Genomic DNA, 20,571 nt, shown 5'->3' with positions numbered 1-20,571 from the left:
AGCATTAGTTAAACTAGGAACAGCAATCCCGGTGAATGTCCATGGGCTTTTTGATCTAATTGGGATGCCAGTTACTCTTTGCAGTCAAATTGCAGAACAATGACTAAGGAATGGGGCTGACTCACATTATTCAAATTAAGAGATGATACACCAGGTATAAATAGAAAATAATGAAGAAGATGTGTGAAGAGAAACACTTTGAAAATTGGCTTCATGTCAACTGAGGTTGTTTGATTTTTCAAGTCGTGCTGAATTTTTTTTTAACTGATTGGAAAAATAACAATAATCACAACTGCAGATATCTGAACAATCCGTAAATATTCTTCAAGAGCTTCTCATAGATGTTAGCATTCAAAGCCAAGGAGAAGCATTTTGCATCCTGTCCATTAACCACACAAGGCTAATGCAGGGCCACCAGATTGATAACTGACCACGTTTGCATCCATATCAGTTGATCGTTCACCAAGAGAAACTCAAAGTTCAAAGTAAATTTATTATCAAAGTACCTGTATGTCACCATATACAAACCCGAGATTCATCTCCTTGTGAGCATACACAGTAAATCCAAGAAACGTAACAGAATCAATGAAAGACTGCAACCAGCAGGACAGATAAACAACCAATGTGCAAAAGACAACAAACTATTCAAACACAAAAGAATAATAATAATAGTATTAATAATAAAAAAAATGAGCAATGAATATCGAGAAATTGAGATGAAGAATTGTTGGAAGTGAGTCCATAGGTTGGGGAACAGTTCAGCGAAGGGGCAAGCAAAGATGAATGAAGTTATCCCCTCTGGTTTGAGAGTCTGACGGTTGAAGAGTAGGAACTGTTCCTGAACCTTGTAGTAGGGGTTCCGAGGCTCCTTAACCTTCCTTCTGTTGGCAGCAGAGGGAAGAGAGCATGTCATCAATGGTGATAATGGATCCTGCTTCCCTGCAACAGCAGTCCGCGTAGATATGCTCAATGGTGGGGAGGGCTTTAGCCGTGATGGTCTGGGCCATACCCACTAACTTTTGTAGAATTTTCTGTTCAAGAGCATTGATGTTTCCATACCAGGCTATAATGCAACCAGTCAATATACTCTCCATTACACATCTATAGTCATCTCAGTCAACTCATTTAGAATTTCTCATTAAGAATACCTTCAATATAATAGTAAAATTGAAAGCGTACAGAGAAAATGTGCACGTATGTTACCGGGAATTAAATAGGCTGAGTTTTGGGAAAGGAGTATAGGAGATTGAGGTGAGATTTGGTAGAGGTATGGTATACTAAATTAAGAGGGCTGTAGAGAGGGTAAAAGCAAGAAGGCTGTTTTTCACTGAGGTTGGGTGAGACTAGAAGAAGAGGTCGTAGATTAAGGGTGAAAGGTGAAATATTTAAGGGGAACATGACTGGGAACTTATTCACTGAGAAAGTGGTGCAAATGTGAAATGAGCTGCCAACAGAAGTGATGGATGTGTTCAAAGTAAAGTTACTATCAAAGTACATATATATCACCATATACAATCCTGAGATTCATTTTCCTGTGGGCATTCTCAATAAATATAGAATAATAACCATAACAGAATTGGTGAAAGACAAGTACAAATACAAATAGAAAAAATGATATTAATAAAAGAATAAGCAATAAATATTGAGAACATGAGATGAAGAGTCCATTGGTTATGGGAACATTTCAATGATGGACCGGGAGAACTTGAGTCCTTTGGTTCAAGATGTGGGTTTGCTTTCAACATTGAAGAGAACTTTGGATAAGTACATGGATGGAGAGGTAGAGAGGGCTACGGTCCAGGTGCGGTTTGATGGAACTAGACAGAATAACAGTTCAGCATGGACTAGATGGACCAGGGGTCCCTGCTTCTGTGCTGTAGTGCTTTAGGACTCTATTGTGCCATACACTAGTCATCCATATGTGGCTGTCTTTATTCTTTCATTCTAATTTCCCCTGCTGGGAAGTCAGCATGACATCAACCCAAGGCAGACAAGCACAGTGACTGGCACAATTCAATACACTACACCCTGTGCAAAATAGATCCTATAAAAAGAGCAGAATAATCTCAGTGAGTCAACACGCTAACTTCTGTGGTATAACATTGAGTTAATCTGGGAAACACCCAACTTCGGAATATCCTGAAGCACCCATCTTCTGCATATCTTCTGGAGCTGCCATCTAAATGCAGACCCCTCAAATGTATAATGGCTTCCTGATTCTTTGGGGGAGCATTGAGCAAATTTGGGGCATCCTACAAAGGACAGGGAAGGTGCTAGATAAATGCAAGCCTACTGTTTGGAAACTGACATATAAAGTGGAATCAAATATTTTCAAGCACCACTCCAGGCTAGTGTTTCCACCCGCAGCTGTCAGCCACCATCGTGCAGAATTGATGAAAGATGCAACAGGGTGCAACATTGCTCCCCTTCCCTGGTAGCATTAATTTAATGTGGCCTGCCTGTTCTCCATCCAAAGTCTGCGTGTAGGCAGAGCAGTCAGTGCAGATTTAGAACTGAGTGTAGTAACCCCAAACTAATCTCTAGACTTTGGAATGAAACATGAGTCACAAGATATTTTACCCAAGAACCTACTGCTGCTCCTTAGAAAAAGTTCCTCACTTGGATAGATACCAATCTCTAAGATTGTTGCCTTGATAGATTTTAAAGATCAACTTTATTTATCCCACGTACATCAAAATATTGAAAGATGCAGTGAAATGTGCTGTTGGTGTCAAATCGAATCAGCAAGGATTGTGCTGGGGGTAGCCCACAAGTGTCGCCACGCTTCTGTCAGCAGCATCACATGCCCACAATTTACTAATCCGAACTTGTACGTTTTTGGAACGTGGAGGAAACCAAAGCACCCAGAGAAAACCCACATGGTCACGGGGAAAACGTACAAATTCCTTACAGAGGTGGCAATAGAACCCTGTTGGCTGGCACTGTAAAGTCATTGTGCTAATGACTACGCTAATGGGTTGTCATACCATACTGTAAATATGAACAATGAAGCTACAGCAATTGAAATCTGGCCTGCATCAATTTGAAGTATTTCCCAGCTAAAATGACTTAACCTATTCCTTGTTTAGGATCTGTCAACAGGACAAATTGAAAAGTTACTATTTGACATCGTGCATATGCTGGAGACTAAAAGATAGTGTCAGTCTGAAGCTACATATTCTAATCTCTTCTGAGAATGTTTTCCAAATGGTCTCAATTTTGAATATAATTGTCAAACCTGGAACAGTTTGGTGAGGATAAAGAAAATTGCTGTTGAGCAGGAGTTGACATGGAAATTATTAGTGGTGTTGCAAATTCTTGTAGTTTCCAGTCCTCCGAAACTGAGTTCGGCAGAACACAGACTCGCAAAATTAGCAACAAACTTCTCCGTAAGATGTCTTTCACCTTGCTGTTGGTGTAAATAGTCTGGAAGTGAGCACGTTTAAAATCCGGGAAATAAATCTGGTAAAATATTATCAACTTATAATTGGGAATTTAGGCAAGCTTTTCCTGTGTGATGTGCACATAAAAGCTGTTTTATCTTGAGGAGATTGTACTACTATTCACTTCTGAGTGAAAGGTTCCCCTTCAGGAAATTGGCCTGGGCTCTCCCATGCAAGATTCATGTCTGTACATTTGTCATTTCCCTGGCACCTTTTTATACACTTAATGACCTCGCATATTGTATCCTATATGTTTCCTCCACTGCTGCCATGAATTAGGGTGCAATTTATTAATTGTGCTCAATGCTCCCCCAAACAAACAGGAAGCCTTTATACCTTTGAGGGGTCTGCAGAAACCGAGGAACCTGACTGGACAGTTTCTGAACTGGTTTTTAGGCTACTCAGCAACATTCCAAAGATCACAGGGGATGCTAAAACAATGTGTTTTTTTCCCTCTCATTAATGAGCTGCCAAGGTTCTCACCCAGTCCATTAACAGCATTTCTATGAGGTACCTTAAATGCCAGCAGCTGCCACACCAGTGTCATTTATCTCTGCCAACTGCCCCTGCAGCTGTGCTCCATACCTGCTAATATGATGAACTGATAAGTGAGGCTTTGGGCCTACTTTGAGCTGCTCTGGGGCTTGGATCTTAGGGCTCAATTTGGTTCAGAGTGTTGCTGTTCGCTTCAATTGTTTGCATGATTTATGTTTTTTTTCCCCTTTCTCTTGCATATCGGGTGTTGGTGTTTTTGTTTGCTTTAATTGGGTTCTGTCAGGTTCCTTGCTTTGTGGCTACCAATAAGCATGCAAATCTCAAGGTTGTATAATTTATGCATTCTTTGATAATAAATGTGCTTTGAATCTTGAAAATAAAGAGTGTTATCTGGGGATGCATGTATGCTGTGTTAATACATTCAAAACCAGATACAACAGCAAGGGTAAATAACACAAACCTAGAAAGTCATAAAGATTTTCAGTAGAAATAAATATCAGAGTCCCTTTCCTTAAGCACTGCCTTGTGTATTCTGCTGTATGTCAGTCTTTCCTGCGTGGTTGAAGTCTGGATGTTGGCGGTTTTCACTTTGAGGTTGCACAGGTAACCTTGGTGATCCATGAGATTTTTTTTGCCTGAGGTTTGCTGGTAACACACCGCTGCCCACGGCCAGTTGAAGAGGCCACCAGGCAGTGTGGCGGGGTGAGCATGCTGCTTGGGAGAAGCTGCTGGGAATTTGGTTAGTGTCTTTCTGCAAGGGGCATCAGTGGCCTTAACCGAGATACCAAGCCTCCACCTGGAACTGAATAAATAAAATGCAGTGGCCCAGAAACACTCCAACTACAATGACATTGTTTAAGCTGGAAAACTCCGGCTAACAAACCCTGAATCACAGGTATCTGGTCCCTAAACAACTGGATCTGTGGATACTACAAAAGCAGTATAGCCCACAATGAACGTCTCTTTATGTGCATGATGGTGAATTATTTGGTTCAATTGCTCCTGTGAAATGTACTGTATTAGAGATTACGTATCAATGGAAGTAGTGGCTGCAAATACTACAGGTAAAGAGTAGTAGTAACTTTATGTTTCTATTAAAGAGAGAGCTTGATATTAGAACTGAAACTGCCAACTCATTCTGAAGTCAGTCATGGATTGTTCTGTCTGTTTTTGCAGGTTACGTCCGTTGGATATAGAGTTTATGAACCGTCTAGCCAAAATAGTCAATATAGTCCCTGTTATCGCAAAGGCTGATACACTTACTTTAGATGAAAGACGAGATTTTAAACAGAGGGTATGTATTTACAACAGTGACTACAACAACCAATACACTGCAACACTATACATTTCAACAGTGACTACGCTGTTGTGCCGTGAACCCGTTGTCACCGGGGAGAAACGGAAGCTGGTGGATATAAAAGTGTTTATTCAACAAAAACAAGCAATGGGCATCATCACTTGAGATACTCTTGGAAGAAAAGGCCCTCTCTGCCCAATATTACATGACGTTTTATATGCTAAAGATCAAAGGTAACAGCAGGACAATTCTACAGTTACAATGTATCTACAGTGCTTCCTTTGAATTACATGTAGTTTCCAAACACCTTTATCGCACCTGCACTCCAGACACCCAAAATGAATGTTAATCAGCATTGTCTGGTTTGCAATCAACTCCAGTCTGAAGCTCCAGGAATACTATTGTTCAGAGCTGCATTTTAAATTCAAGCTACAATCCATGTTCAAGTCTGAAGACTGGCTGCTGTTCAAATCAGTATTTGCTATACACACTAGAATACACCCTAACATACACCAACACTATATATTGTAAAACACCATACATTGCAACAGTGACTGCAATACACTATACATTCTAACAGTGTGCCAACACTTTACAAAGCAAGTCAACTGGAGTTACTTAGTTGAAGGTAAATTTTCATGGACAATTGATGAATCACCTTGTTATAATTGAGACAAACCCCATGTTTTTAATTAATGTTTTCAATTTAAACTTACTGGCTCGACTGTGTAGCACTAACTGGGATGAAACTTGTATGTGTGTTACATGCAATCATATGCTGCATTAGGAAATACTGGTTCTTGTTGCCAACTTAAAATCTGGTCCGCATTCATTCTACCCAGAGCTGAGGAGCATTTTTTGATGAAGTTACAGTTTTCCTTCCCCCTCCCCCCCCCCCCCGAGATGCTTTCTTTTATTAGAAACAGAAAATGCTTCTCATAAAATGAGGCAATTGTTTTATTTTCTTTCCCCTCCTGGCACTTTGACTTTTCACACGCCTTTGCTAAAGATGTCCCTTTTTTGTGCGTATGGCCTCTACATTAGTATTGGCACCAGTCCCGATCCCAGGGGATTCCACTCAGTTCTGATAGAGAGAGCCCAAGAAGGGATTATTGGTGACTCAGTCTCAAGGCGTGTCTTCATCAGCACAATGGATGGCAGGACTGGGTAGAGTGGCCGAGAATTTGACCTGCATCAACAAAGTGGTACCATCCCTGGACAGAAGTTATTAAGGAGGCCAATGGCGGGACTGTGGTCCTTGACTTGTTGTTGATGGAAAAGTTTTGTATGATCTGCTACACCAGTAGATCATCAGTGGTATCAGAGGAAGAGCAGCAGTTAGTGGGAGTTGGGAGGATCATCTATCTGGAACATTGAGTGGAATGGAAAAGCTTGAGGTCTCATCACAGCAGATTGGCTTCCTTAGGAACTGATTGGGACATGATCTATTCCACACCCATGCGTCTTTGACCAAGGGAGCAAGAGGGCCTCCCACAGGGAGGAACACTCTCACACTGCATCTTCTCCCCAACTGTGCTGCGTGTACCTGTACATCATTTTCAATGTTATTAATTATCCTTTCCACATCGCACAATAGGTTGTTTCCTCATTTTACTAATTTAGAAAGTAATTTCTTACAACTCCCATCAAATCAGCATTCACACTCTTGTGCTAATTAGTTTTGCTTGGTGTACAACTTCAGATGGAGTCCACAAATCCCCTATGATTATTGTATTGTCCCTTGTTTTGTGTGCCTCAAATTTCCTGATTTATTCTAATATCATTCCTGCGTGAGGACCTATAGACAACTCCCAACCATGTTCTCTGTCCCTTTCCCTTTCTTAGCTCCACCAAAGCTAATTCTTCCCATTATTTTCCATACTCAAATCCTTTCTCTCTTCTCTGCTAGCCTATTCATTGTTACCAGGGCCAGTTCCTCCTCCTCTTCCACTGTGTCTGTCACTTCCTTAAACCAAGTGTCCTGGAATACTTAATTCCATGTGGTCGCTGCCAGTAATGTCCGTTAGAATGTAACTTTTTTTTTCTTTTGTGCCTTTAATTAATCTATCTAGTTGGGGAATCTGTGTGCCTTCTGAAAAAGAACCACCAATTTGGTCATAGAACATAGAGAAAAATACAGCTGGGTTATAGGCCCTTCGGCCCAAACAGTCCATGATAACCAGCTAGTCCCGATTCCCTTTATTGATTATAAATTGATTGAGCTGTCCAGACTCAAGGATAGCTTCCATCCCATGTTATAAGCCTATTGTATGGTTCCCTAGTATGATAAGGTGGAGTCCTGACCTCACTATCTACCTTGATATGAACTTGCACCTTATTATCTTGTATTTTCTCTGCAGCTGTAACACTTTAGACCTAGAAGCAAAATTAGGCCATTCAGCCCACTGTTTGCTCCTCCACTCTATTATGGATGATTTATTATCCCTCTCAACCCAGTCCTCCTACCTTTGACACCCTGATTAATCAAGAACCTATTAAGATCCACCTTAAATATACCTAATGACTTGGCTTGCACAGCTATCTGCGGGAAAGAATTCCACAGATTCACTACTCTCTGGCTCAATAAATGTTTCCTCATCTCTGTTCTAAATTGACGTCCCTCTATTTTGAGGCTTTGCCCTCTGGTCCGAGACTCCCCCACCAAAGGAAACATCTGCTCTATCCTTTATTCTGCAATCTGTAATTGTTTTACTTTGAGCTATCTCTGTTTCCTCTGGTCCTTCCAAGAAGATTCCTGTTATCATTACCAAACTGGCTTTGTGTTTCTCTGTAACTTTACCCCTCACCAGATCCATTCTCTCTCCATCCCCACTGTTTGGTTATTGGCAGTCTTGTTACTCGATTCAGTAGGACACTTGCCGTAACCTGGCCCAAGGCCTTCCTCCCATTTCTGCCAGCTCACGAATGCAGTCTGACCGATGTCTCAGCGTTACATCCTTGCTTTTACCTGAGTGCTGACATTGCATTCAACTCCTTACTACTGACTCAACCTGCAAGTTATCCTTCAGTGAATCCTGCACGAGGACTCCCGAGTCCATTTGCACCTCCAATTTCTGAATTTGCTCCCCATTTAGAAAATAGTCTACACCTTTATCCCTTCTGTCAAAGTCATGACCGTACTCCTCCCTGCACTATGCTTTGGCAGGTGGCTCAGTTTTTGCACTTACAATGATTACAGTTTGTAATTTGGATGCCCACATCTTGTATTGCTCATCCTTAGTGCTTCATCCAAGGGAATGGATGGACCAGGAGTTGGGGCTGGCTTGTCAGTGGCAACAACCACCTTCCCCTTCCAAGGGCATCCACCCCTGGCAGTGAATATCTAGAAAACAGCTCTATTACTCTTCTGGTACCTACAGGCTTTAACCTCAGTGATCTTCATTGATTTTCAGATCCGACAAGACCTGAGAAATTATTCCATTAGTGTTTACCCCCAGACAGAGTTTGATGAAGATTCCGAGGACAAATTACTAAATGACACAGTTAGAGTAAGTATCATGATGGATCTTCATTACGAATGGGTTGTTCAATTCATTGCATTTCCAAATCATTCCACTTCTGTTCCAGGCTCTTTTGGATGTTATCTTGGTTTGATGGCTCTGGGCCTGTATTACTGGAGTTTAGAAAAATGAGGGAGGACCTCATTAAAACTTTCCATATATTGAAAGGCCCTGATAGAGTGGACGTGGGGAGAATGTTTACAGAAGTGGGAGAGTCTGGGACCAGAGGGCACACCCTCAGAACGGAAGGATTGATTAGAACAGAAATAAAGGAGGAGAGTGGTGACTCTATGGAATTCTTTGCCACAGATGGCTGTGATGGCCAATTCATTGAATATATTTAAAGCTGAAGTTGATAGATTCGTGATTAGTAAGGGTGTCAAAGGTTATGGGGAGAAGGCAGGAGAATGAGGCTGAGAGGGAAAATAAATCAGCCATGATGGAATGATGGAGCAGACTTGATGATCTCAATGGCCTAATCTGTTCCTACAGTATATCTTAAGGTCTTATAGTCTCCATTTTTCTTTTATCTCAGTCAAACTGATATTGTAAGGAAACTTACTACATTTCACAACACCCCCATTGCACTAATCCTCCTTATTTGTCTAAAGTCGCTATGGTTGTTTCTGTATTCATAACCTGCAGTGGATAGTGAGGTCAGCTGAGAAGATCATCGGGGTCTCTCTTCCCGCCATCAAGGACATTTAAACTACACGCTGCATCCGCAAAGGAAACAGTATTATGAAGGACTCCATGCACCCCTCATACAATCTCTTCTCCCTCCTGCCGTCTGGGAAGAGGCTCCGAAGCATTCGGGCTCTCACGACCAGACTATGTAACAGTTTCTTCCCCCAAGCTGTCAGACTCCTCAATACCCAGAGCCTGGACTGACACCTTACCCTATTGTCCTGTTTATTATTTATTGTAATGCCTGCACTGTTTTGTGCACTTTACGCAGTCCTGTATAGGTCTGTAGTCTAGTGTAGCTTTCTCTGTGTTGTTTTTTTTTTACATAGTTCAGTCTAGTTTTTGTACTGTGTCATGTAACACCATGGTCCTGAAAAACATTGTTTCATTTTTACTGTGTACTGTACCAGCAGGTATGGTTGAAATGACAATAAAAGAGACTTGACTTGACGTTGTAAATTGTCCCATGATTAGACTAGGGTTAAATTGGGGATTGCTGGCTGGCATGGCTTGAAGGGCCAAAGGGCCTTCAATAAATAACCAGTTAACAGAAGTAAAAAGGGTGTTCCCAATAGCAAGCCTAGGACACTGAACAGTATATACTATGACTTTAATCAGCTTAATGGATCACACACAATCTTCATCTTGACTTATGGTAAAATAAAGTGACAGACAATGACTAACTGTAAACCACTGAGCTGTTGTAAAGATTCCAGGTGCATTTGTTTTTGCCACAGCTGTTCACCCTTTGCTCTCTTCTCACTACTACTATCAGGCAGGAGGTACAGGAGCCTTAGGTCCCACACCACCAGGTTCAGGAACAGTTACTACCCCCCAACCATCAGGCTCCCGAATCATCGTAGGTAACTTCACTCACCTCAACAATAAACTGAACTTGCAGGCTCACTTTCAAGGAACTCCAATTCCTGTTCTCAGCATTACTTTTTTAAATTTACAATATTTGTCTCTTTGTACATTGGTCAGCCTTCTGTTTATGTGCAGTATATTTTTTTCATAAATTCTGTTGTATTTCTTTACTTTCCTGCAAATGACTAATTAATAGTGGTCATAAACAGAAATGTGGAAGACTGAAGCTGTAAGCTAAACCTATAAAAGTCTAGGCCAGTCAGATTGATTTGTGTCTGTTTGTGTAGTGAGTTTGCAGTGAAAATGTGTTGAAAAATCCCAGTAATGTTCCCTGTCATGTATGATGATTAATGTAGAGATTCCTCAGTTCTCCCTAGATGAATTCAAATGATGGTAAAAACAGACTGTCCATACCTGTATATCGCTTCTCAGCTAATAAAATTATTATTCTGCAAAGCGCCAAGTCTATGCCACAGTCAAATCAGCATCAATAAAGGCATTTGATAAACTAAAATCAAATTCACTTTAGAAATGAGAAATGCCTATGCTTAATGCATCCGAATAGTCCTTAATAATAAAAGCAATCAATGACTCAAGGTGTTCTTGCATATCTTTGTTTCTCACCTCCTTAATTCCAAAGACTATCATATTTGATGGGCTTACTTCCAGTTTGCCTTTTGTAAAAACCAGTAGTACAGTTGAAGAAATATAGACAAAACAAAATATTGGATTTGTTGCTCAAGTTTGTTATATTACTTCGAGCCAAACTTACAATAGCTCTTTAGTACTTGTCAGAGTACAATAACAGAAGTTACAGATGGGAAAATACTATGAAAAAAATGAGAGTTAGTGGGATCTTCAACACACACAAAAATATTGGAGGAATGCATCAGGTCAGGCAGCATCAATGGAGGTGAATAAGCAGTTAACATTTCAAACTGAAACCCTTCTTGAGGACTGGAAAGGAAGGGGTTAGAAGACAGAATAAGGTGGTTGGCAAGGGGGAAGTACCTAGCTGGCAAGTGATAGGTGAGGACAGCTGAGGGGGAAATGGGTGGCTGGCAGAGGGAAGATGAAGTACAATTTTGGGAGGGGATAGGTGGAAGAGGTAAAGGGTGTGAGAAAAAGGAACCTAATAGGAAAGGAGAGTTGAACCATGGAAGAAAGGGAAGGGGGAGGGGTATCAGAAGGAGGTGATGGGCAAGTGAGGGAAAGCAGTGAAGGTTCTCGTCCTGAAATGGCAACTGTTTATTTCCCTCCATGGGTGCTCCTGACTTGTTGAGTTCCACAGCATTTTGTGTATGTATCCAGCATTCACAGAACCTTGTATATGACCACCAACTTTATTTACCCTATTTCCCTAATGTCTAGTTCTAGTTTCAGAGCTCCTAACCCTCTGAGGACATCACGTTGCTCCATTTTTCACTGTTTTCAATGTACCTTCAGCCATGAGGGAAGTAGCGAGGGAACGGAGCTGTGCAACTTGGTTCTGCAAAGAGCCAACATAGGCTCAATGGGCCCAATGGCCTCATTCAGTAGATAGATTTTGAAGCTTTAACTCAGTCAGTTAATGGTGGGAACAGTAAAACAGTATCATCTTAGCACGTAGAACAATACAGCTCAGTACAGGCTCTTCGGCCTACAATGTTGTGCTGACCTATTAACCGACTCCAAGATCTATCTAACCCTTTCCTCCCTCATAGCCCCTTTATTTTCTTTCATCCATGTGCCTACTTAAGAGTTTCTTAAATGTCCCCCCTGTATCTGCCTCTACCACCATCATGACAGCTTGTTCCATGCACTTGCCACTCACTGGGTAAAAAAAAAACTACCCTTGATGAAATGTGTGGATCCCATGATAATAGTTTTGAGAACCAGGTCCATGCTCAGTATTTCTTCCTCAGTCATTGCCACCGTTAATTTTCACGATTTTAAAATTAGTGAAATTTTGAATGATTGACAACTTACCACGGTGATTTTTCTTCAAAAAGTACATTTCATGGTTAAGCAGTTCGGGAAGTTGTGAAGCTTGCTGGAGAAGTACAAGGGATAATTGTTTGTGGTTGCCTCCAACAGGAGAAAATCCCTTTTGCAGTTGTGGGTACCGACCAAGAACATCAAGTGAATGGGAAGAAGATATTAGGCAGGAAAACCAAGTGGGGGATTATTGAAGGTAAGATAAAAGTATTTTTGGCCTTCAGATGGTGGTTTTGTGGGTACCCAACTTATGGCATTTTAAAACAATTATTAAACTCAGAGAAAAACTTTGAATTTGGAAGTAATCACCAGATAAACTGCATTAAAAAGAAATGGTTGCTCTCTATTTTAGCAATGTGGACAGTCACAATTGATGGACGTTCCCTTCTTTGGAAGGCAAGGTAGAAAAACAACCAGGGGCTCAGAGCATTGATGGTTCACAACTGGGAGCATCCCTTTCACCATCCCAACTTCCTTGATCAACAGATCAATGCCACCTGCTCAGCTCCCAGTTCCCACCATTTTCTAGCTGGATATCTCTTGCTCCAGATGTGGCTCCAAACCAACCTCTGGAGCAAGATATCCAGTTGGAAAATAAAATTCTCACTTTATCTAACCAAGTGGGGTGTAACTGTCGCGTGGCAGTTAGCATAACGCTATTACAGCTTGGGGCATTGGGATTCACAGTTCAACCCCAAAGCCATCTGCAAGCTGTTAGTTCATTGCCCCCGTGACCGCTTGGGTTCCTTCCCACAGTCCAAGGACGTACTGGTTAGTAGGTTAATTGGTCATTGTAAGTTGCCGTGTGATTAGGCTTGGGTTAAATAGATGGGTTGCTGAGTGGTGCCAGAGTTATTTGTTCCACGCTATATCTCTAAATAAAATAGTTAGCATTAAATATTCTCGAGTGATTAAAAGCTTAAGTTATTAGTTTCCTATATTGGTAAAAGATAGATAAGGCTTTTAGACATTGGTATATTATTTCACATGTACCACGATACAGTGAAATGCTTGCTGGCATATTTATTTTATAGAGATGAAATCATTGCACAGTGCATTGAGCTAGAACAAGGTAAAACAATAACAATGCAAAATAAAGTGTAACTGCTACTGAAAAAGTGCAGCGCAGATGAACGGTAAAGTGCAAGATCATAATAATAGAATATTTATTTGCAATTAAAACATTTAGTGTGGAATCCTGGAAAAGGTTTGCAGAGAAGAATCAGGGTTGTGTATTATGCAAATGCATGATGAGTCAGTTTCAGGTATTCCAATATTGATAACCAGAATCCGTGGGTTGGCACTTCACTTAAGGAATTGAGTACAAATATCCACCTTCTGCAACTGCGGTGCTAAGAGAGTGCTGCAGTGACACTGTTTTGACATTGGAAGGGAAGGGAAGTTATAATGCCAGAATCCTCAGGAGGAAATGAAATATCCCACTGCATTGTTGGACTGTGCCCCATCCAACATTGATCTCTCAACCAATGTCACCAAGAATAGATTCCCTGTTCCTTTAGAGTCTTCTGTTGTGCAAATCACCAACAAAATAGACCTAAATTATAGCTTCAGTTAGATGTTGAAATAGGTCTGTCTGAGGATGTGTAACTTACTTACTGCCCATTGTGCCACTGTTGTTTAGAGCAGCAGTAAAGATCCTCCATCTCTGGTGGTGTTTCAGGGCTTCCTTCATCACGTCAGCTCAGTTTTCACTGTCAGTCACACAAATTCCGAATGGGGATTCAGGAATACCATTGCACCGCAATGTAGAATAATTCATCATTGCTGTTTCCGTAACAGTTTTGTTTGACTAGTCAGGTTTGTTAGCTTTGAGCCCCATCCCACACCCCACCCACAAGCCTGGAGGACCAGTGGACCACTCTTAGTCTGGCCTCTACCCTTTGACCTTGGGTGACCCTACCAAGAGGCAAAGTGTAAAGCCCTGACTCCAGCGAACATAGTTCTTTGGGTCATTGAGGCACATAAGCCTCTAAACTCTACGACAAGGTTGTTGTCCTCTTAAGGGGAGGATGTGTAAGGCTCAATACTAATCCAAGTGCTTTTAAAGTATGGGGTTTAAAAAGTTCTATGTTCAAAGTAATTTTATTATCATAGTACATACTTGTCACCATATACTACCTTGAGATTCATTTTCTTGCAGCAGACATAGGATTTTGATGTGAATGTGTATAATTCCAGACTGATTCGTTAATGAAAAGCTTAATGAACGTTTATTGTATCTCTCTAAAGATGATCATTGGAGTGGTTTTGAGCCTTCTTTAGTGTTCTCTTGAAAGGTATAGCACTGTTAATCGGGTGCTTTTAACCAACCATTTGTGATAGCAGTGCTTGATCAGTCACAAAAACTTATGCAATACTGCCAAGTGATTTGAGTGGTTCTTTCAAGATGACATAACTCCTCACAGTGTTAAAAAGCCACAGATGTTGAAAATATGAAACAAGGAATTAGGAAGGAATAAAAAGCAGTAATTTGATGAAGTAGCAACTGTGACCTTTCATAAGTTCAAATGAGTTGCGTAAGTTCAAATATTCAATGTTTTGCTGTGGTATCAAATCACTCAGTTGAACATACACACAGTGACCACTTTATTAGGTACACTTGTACACCTGCTAATTAATGCAAGTGCTTAATCAGCCAGTCAACGGCAGCAACTCAATGCACAAAAGCATGCAGACATGGTCGAGAGGTTCAGTTGTTGGTCAGACTAAACATCAGAATGGGGCAGAAATGTGATCTAAGTGACTTTGACTGTGGAATGATGGTTGATGCCAGATGGGGCAGTTTGAGTATCTCAGAAACTGCTGATAGAACATAGGACATAGGATAGTACAGCACAGTACAGGCCTTATGGCCCACAATGTTGTGCCGACCCTTAAACCCTGCCTCCCGTATAACCCCCCACCTTAAATTCCTCCACATACCTGTCTAGTAGTCTTTTAAATTTCACTAGTGTATCTGCCTCCACCACTGACTCAGGCAGTGCATTCCACGCACCAACCACTCTCTGAGTAAAAAGCCTTCCTCTAATATCCCCCTTGAACTTCCCTCCCCTAACCTTAAAACCATGTCCTCTTGTATTGAGCAGTGGTGCCCTGGGGAAGAGGTGCTGTCTATTCCTCTTAATATTTTGTATACCTCTATCATGCCTCCTCTCATCCTCCTCCTCTCCAAAGAGTAAAGCCCTAGCTCCCTTAATCTGATCATAATGCATACTCTAAACCAGGCAGCATCCTGGTAAATCTCCTCTGTACCCTTTCCAATGCTTCCACATCCTTCCTATAGTGAGGCGACCAGAACTGGACACAGTACTCCAAGTGTGGCCTAACCAGAGTTTTATAGAGCTGCATCATTACATTGCGTCTCTTAAACTCTATCCCTCGATTTATGAAAGCTAATACCCCATAAACTTTCATAACTACCCTATCTACCTGTGAGGCAACCCTTTCAGGGATCTGTGGACATGTACCCCCAGATCCCTCTGCTCCTCCACATTACCAAGTATCCTGCCATTTACTTTGTACTCTGCCTTGGAGTTTGTCCTTCCAAAGTGTACTACCTCACACTTCTCTGGGTTGAACTCCATCTGCCACTTCTCAGCCCACTCCTGCATCCTATCAATGTCTTTCTGCAATCTTCGACAATCCTCTACACTATCCACAACACCACCAACCTTTATGTCGTCTGCAGACTTGCCAACCCACTCTTCTACCCCCACATCCAGGTCGTTAATAAAAATCACAAAAAGTAGAGGTCCCAGAACCGATCCTTGTGGGACACCACTAGTCACAACCCTCCAATCTGAATGTACTCCCTCCACCACGACCCTCTGCTTTCTGCAGGCAAGCTAAGTCTGAATCCACCTGGCCAAACTTCCCTGGATCCCATGCCTTCTGCCTTCTGATCTCCTGGGATTTTTATGCGCAACAATTTCTAGGGTTCACAGAGAATGGTGCAAAACACAATAAAAAAAAACATCTAGTGAGTGACCAAACACTCGTCAACACTGTTGACAAAAGTTCCCTGTTAATGAGAGAAGTCAAAGGAGAACGGGCGGACTGTTTCAAGCTGAAAGGAAGGTTACAGTAACTCAAATAACCACATGTTACAACAGTGGTGTGCAGAAGAGCATCTCTGAATACACAGCTCACGGAACCTTGAAGTAGATGGGCTACAGCAGCAGAAGCTCACTCTGGGTTCCATTCCTGTACCTAATTAAGTGGCCACAGAGTGTAGTTCCCTTCATACTGTCTTTGTACAAGTAGTTCATAATGGAATGTGTCAAGTGATGACGCAGCTTTTAGTCCAGGCCAGAGACTGTTTGGCCCGTCGTGCCTGTGAAAGAACAAACCAGCAAGTCCAGCTCCCTCCCCTCTTTCCCCATAGCCTTACAGACCTTTCTCCTTCAGGTTCCCATTATATCTCTGGGACTGCTGCCTCGAGCTTCTCGGGCTCTGCACAACAACGGCATTCAAAATGGTTTACTCACTTTGTCGATAGCTCCTTTGCCTTGAGAACCCTCTTTTTCACAGGGTTATAGAATCAGGAACAAGAAGGCATACAGTAAGTAGGTCTAAGCTGAGATGGGAGAGATGAAATAGAAACCCAAGGGGCAATGTTTTTCACCCAGAGGTGGTCTGTAAATGGAATGAACTGCCAGAGGAAGTGATTGAGGCAGGTACATTAACAAAATTTCAAAGAGACATGGGCAGGTACATAGTTTAGAAGGGCATACCGTACTGTGCAAAAATCTTAGGCATATATATATAGCTTGGGTCACTAAGACTTTTGCACAGTACTGTATTTGTCAACGTGGAGCAGAGAGCAAGTTTGTAACTCTGGCGGGAGCGAAGCACCGCGGAGGGGTGTGGGACAGGTGGCAGAGAAGGAGTGCTGTGGGCGGTGTGTGCCAAGGGTGCAGACACACCCAGCCCTGAGACACTAGGTAAGGTCATTTGATTCCAAACAATTGGTTAATAGATCATCACAGAATGTCTCTCTGGTGTTTCCCACTCCCTCCCCTCTTCCTTCCCCTTTTCCCAACCATGATTCCCCTCTCCCTTCTGCCTTCCCACTCTCAGTCCACAGTAGAGACCCATATCAGAATCAGGTTTATCATCACTCACATATGTCATGAAATTTGTTTTTTTTTGTTGTAGCAGCAGTAGAGCAACATTTAAAATTGCTACAGTACTGTTCAAAAGTCTTAGGCACCCTAGCTAAGAAAAAAGCTAATAATAAGCTAAAAGTTCTTATGTGCCTAAGAATTTTGCGAAGTGTGGAAGGACAAATCCAGGCAAATAGAACAAAAGCTTAGATGGGCATCTTGATAAGCATGGCAGGTGGAACCATTTCTGTGAGAATGGCCTTGAATTACTGAACAAAGGTTGACAGAACACGTGTGCCTATCGAGGACACCAGCAAAAGTGCTTGGGTCAGGTTTGAGTACAACCGTGGGCTCAGAAGGAAACTGTTTGTTAGATCCCCATTTGAATTACAGCATGCAGCAAGCATCACGTTTATAAACAGCACCATTCCTAGAGGCATTCGGATGGATACAACCCAGTCCATCACATGCAAAGCCCTCCCCACCACTGACTACATTGATACGGAGCACTGTCACAAGAAAGTAGCATCCGTCATTAAAGACCCCCACCATCGAGGCTATGCCCTCTTTTCACTGTTACCATTGGGTAAGTGAATTGGTGTTCACAGCCATTATACATTTCTCCTGTGCTTCATAAGCACAAGAGATTCTGCAGAAAAGATTCTACTGTGGTTAGCATGATGTAGGAATCTGCTACATAATTGGTTCTGGACCTTTCCTAAATAGTACTCCTCTTACCACAAATTAACATCAATTTGAAATATATTCCCTGAGCTCAAAATTGTTCAGTTTTAGCAGTGAGCCAAGTCTTTGCTGACTAAACACTCACCCAAGAAACCACAATTGAATGCAACAGGAAAGCAGTTCAAACCTACCCTAATGGCTTAAAGGAACTGTGTATCTTATTGACAGTGGAGTACTATTAATATATAGTTTTTTTGAAGTGTTTAATCTCTACTATTTTTATAAAAAATGCGTGATGGGTGGCTCAAATCAAAATAACTCGTCCATGCAAGAAATATTAAGACTTTCATCTCCTCCAGAATAGTGTAAAATACTAGTTACTTGGGAATAAATACTCAAACACAATTGTTCTTTCATCTTCTAATGTACAGTCAGTAGAATTTTTTTCCTCTTTCTCACCTTTCCCTCTCCCGTATCTCTCCCTCTCCCATCCCCCTCTCTCACGTTTCCCTCTACCATCCCCCTTTCTCACCTTTCCCACTCCCATCTCTGCCCCTCACTCTTTCGCTTCTCCCCCTTATTTCTCTTCCTCAAAGGACCTCTCTCTGTGTTTCACCCACTTTCCCTCCCTCGTTCTCACTGCCCCCATTTCCATCATTTCAGTTCACACAGGCAGATTGCGTGCTGGCCATTGACGGAAGTGTGCAGGCTACACACTCACACTGGCCCATTCAGCTGCCAAATATCACAGTTTTTGGATTCCGGTTACTTGGCCAAATTAGCAATGCAGTGAGTACAATGGAACGATTTGGGGCTTGGGATCTAGCTGGTGGCCTTTGAACATAGAACACTAGAGATTCTGTAGGTGCTGGGCATTCAGAGCGACACACACAAAACGCTGGAGGAACTCAGCAGGTCAGGCAACATCTATGGATATGAACAAAGAATCAACATTATTGGTTGAGACCCTTCATCAGGACTGGAAAGGAAGGGAGAAGAAGCTAGAATACGAAGATGGAAAGTTGGGAGGTAGTATAGATTAGAGGGTGATAGGTGAAGGCAGGTGAGGGGGAAGGTAGGTGGGTAGGTGAATGAGAACCTGGGAGGTGATAGGTGGAAAAGGTTAAGGGCTGAAGAAGAAAGAATCTGACAGAAGATGAGAGTGGACCATGGGAACAAAGGAAAGAAGGAGGGGCACCAGAGAAGGGTGATGGGAGGTAGGCGGGAAGGCAGAATGGGGAATGGAAGAAAGGGGAAGGGGAAGAAATTATCAGAAGTTAGAGAAATCAATGTTCAGGTTGGAGGCTAACCAGACAGAATATAAAGTGTTAGCCTGGTGTTTAATGCATTATAAGGAAAGGCCTAAGGTAGCTACAAACCTGGAACTGACCAGACCTTCTTCACTATGGAAAGGTTGAATAGGTTTGGACTTTATTCCCTAGAGCGTGGAAGAATAAGGGGAGATTTGATAAAGCAGGATTTTTCCATTGAGATTGGGTGAGAATAGAACCAGAGGTCATGGGTTAAAGGTGAAAGGTAAATGTTTAAGAGAAACATGGGGGGAGCTTCTTTGCACAGTGGATGGTGAGAGTGTGGAATGAGTTGCCAGCAGAAGTAGTGGATTTGGGTTCAATTTCAACATTCAAGAGAAATTTGGATACGTACATGGATGGGAAGAGCATAGAGGGTTATGGTCTGGGTGAAGTGGATGGGACGAGGCAGAATAATAGTTCAGCATGGAATAAATGGGCCAAAGGGCCTGTTTGCAGTAGTATTCTGCAACTATGGATACTGAATAGTTCCTGCTAAATACTGAGATTCTCAAGATTATTAATATAACGTCGTATTCTGCAGAAATGAAACAAATGAGTTAAGGCTGTGAAAGTGTCAAAATGCACTGGAAAAGTTTCAATCTGACAAAGCAATTAGATTTGTCAGTAGTGTTAAAGTTGCACTCCTTCCCCACAAAATACTTTCCAAATTTAACCAGCACCCTTTAGGAGAAACAGCTGCATAGGGTACAAAATCTAAAGAAGAAATGAAACTTCCTTAGTGAACTTACATGAAAAATACAGATGAGAGAGGTTTAATAAGTTATTTTATTATTATTGCAGGAATTTCACTCACTTATAATTGCTAAACTTTGTTTCTTTTCCAAAACGTTGCAAGTCCCATGTGTGTACAATATGCAAAACCCACTTTGGCTCTAATTAAGTCTGTACCGACCAAAAATGTAACCAGACCACAACATTAATACAGTGGCTCCAAGCTCAGGTCAGAGCTTAGGGTGTTATCCTGCCACTTGCTCCTTGGACCTCTAAAACCTTTTTTTCATATCAAAGCAGAAATTTGATTAAAAAAAACCTCTGCACTTGTTTACCATATCCAGGTTGACTTGCTTCTGAGACTGAGTGTCTTTCACAAATAGTGTTTTCCTAATGAATGGTCTCAAAGTTCCCAACACCCTCTCAAGT

The 20,571-nt window shown here is 41.8% G+C and overlaps 1 protein-coding gene and 1 long non-coding RNA gene across 8 annotated transcripts in view; one reads left to right on the top strand and one right to left on the bottom strand.

Moving 5' to 3' along the window:
• The window catches only part of LOC140735343 (septin-9-like), a 416,923-nt gene that overhangs the window by 372,102 nt on the left and 24,250 nt on the right, over nucleotides 1–20,571 (top strand). For all 7 annotated transcript variants that reach the window (XM_073060281.1, XM_073060280.1, XM_073060282.1 and 4 more), the window contains 3 exons: nucleotides 5,115–5,232; nucleotides 8,649–8,744; nucleotides 12,387–12,483. In XM_073060281.1, coding sequence (XP_072916382.1) covers nucleotides 5,115–5,232; nucleotides 8,649–8,744; nucleotides 12,387–12,483 — 311 coding nt within the window. The remainder of the gene's footprint in view (nucleotides 1–5,114; nucleotides 5,233–8,648; nucleotides 8,745–12,386; nucleotides 12,484–20,571) is intronic.
• The window catches only part of LOC140735347 (uncharacterized), a 51,748-nt gene that overhangs the window by 6,992 nt on the left and 24,185 nt on the right, over nucleotides 1–20,571 (bottom strand). The gene's annotated exons all lie outside the window — the stretch shown is intronic.

This window comes from Hemitrygon akajei, chromosome 11, assembly GCF_048418815.1.
Source record: "Hemitrygon akajei chromosome 11, sHemAka1.3, whole genome shotgun sequence".
NCBI classification, from domain to species: Eukaryota; Metazoa; Chordata; class Chondrichthyes; order Myliobatiformes; family Dasyatidae; genus Hemitrygon; species Hemitrygon akajei.
Note: the sequence above shows the minus strand (reverse complement) of the source record. Positions and strands in the feature narration are given on the sequence as shown.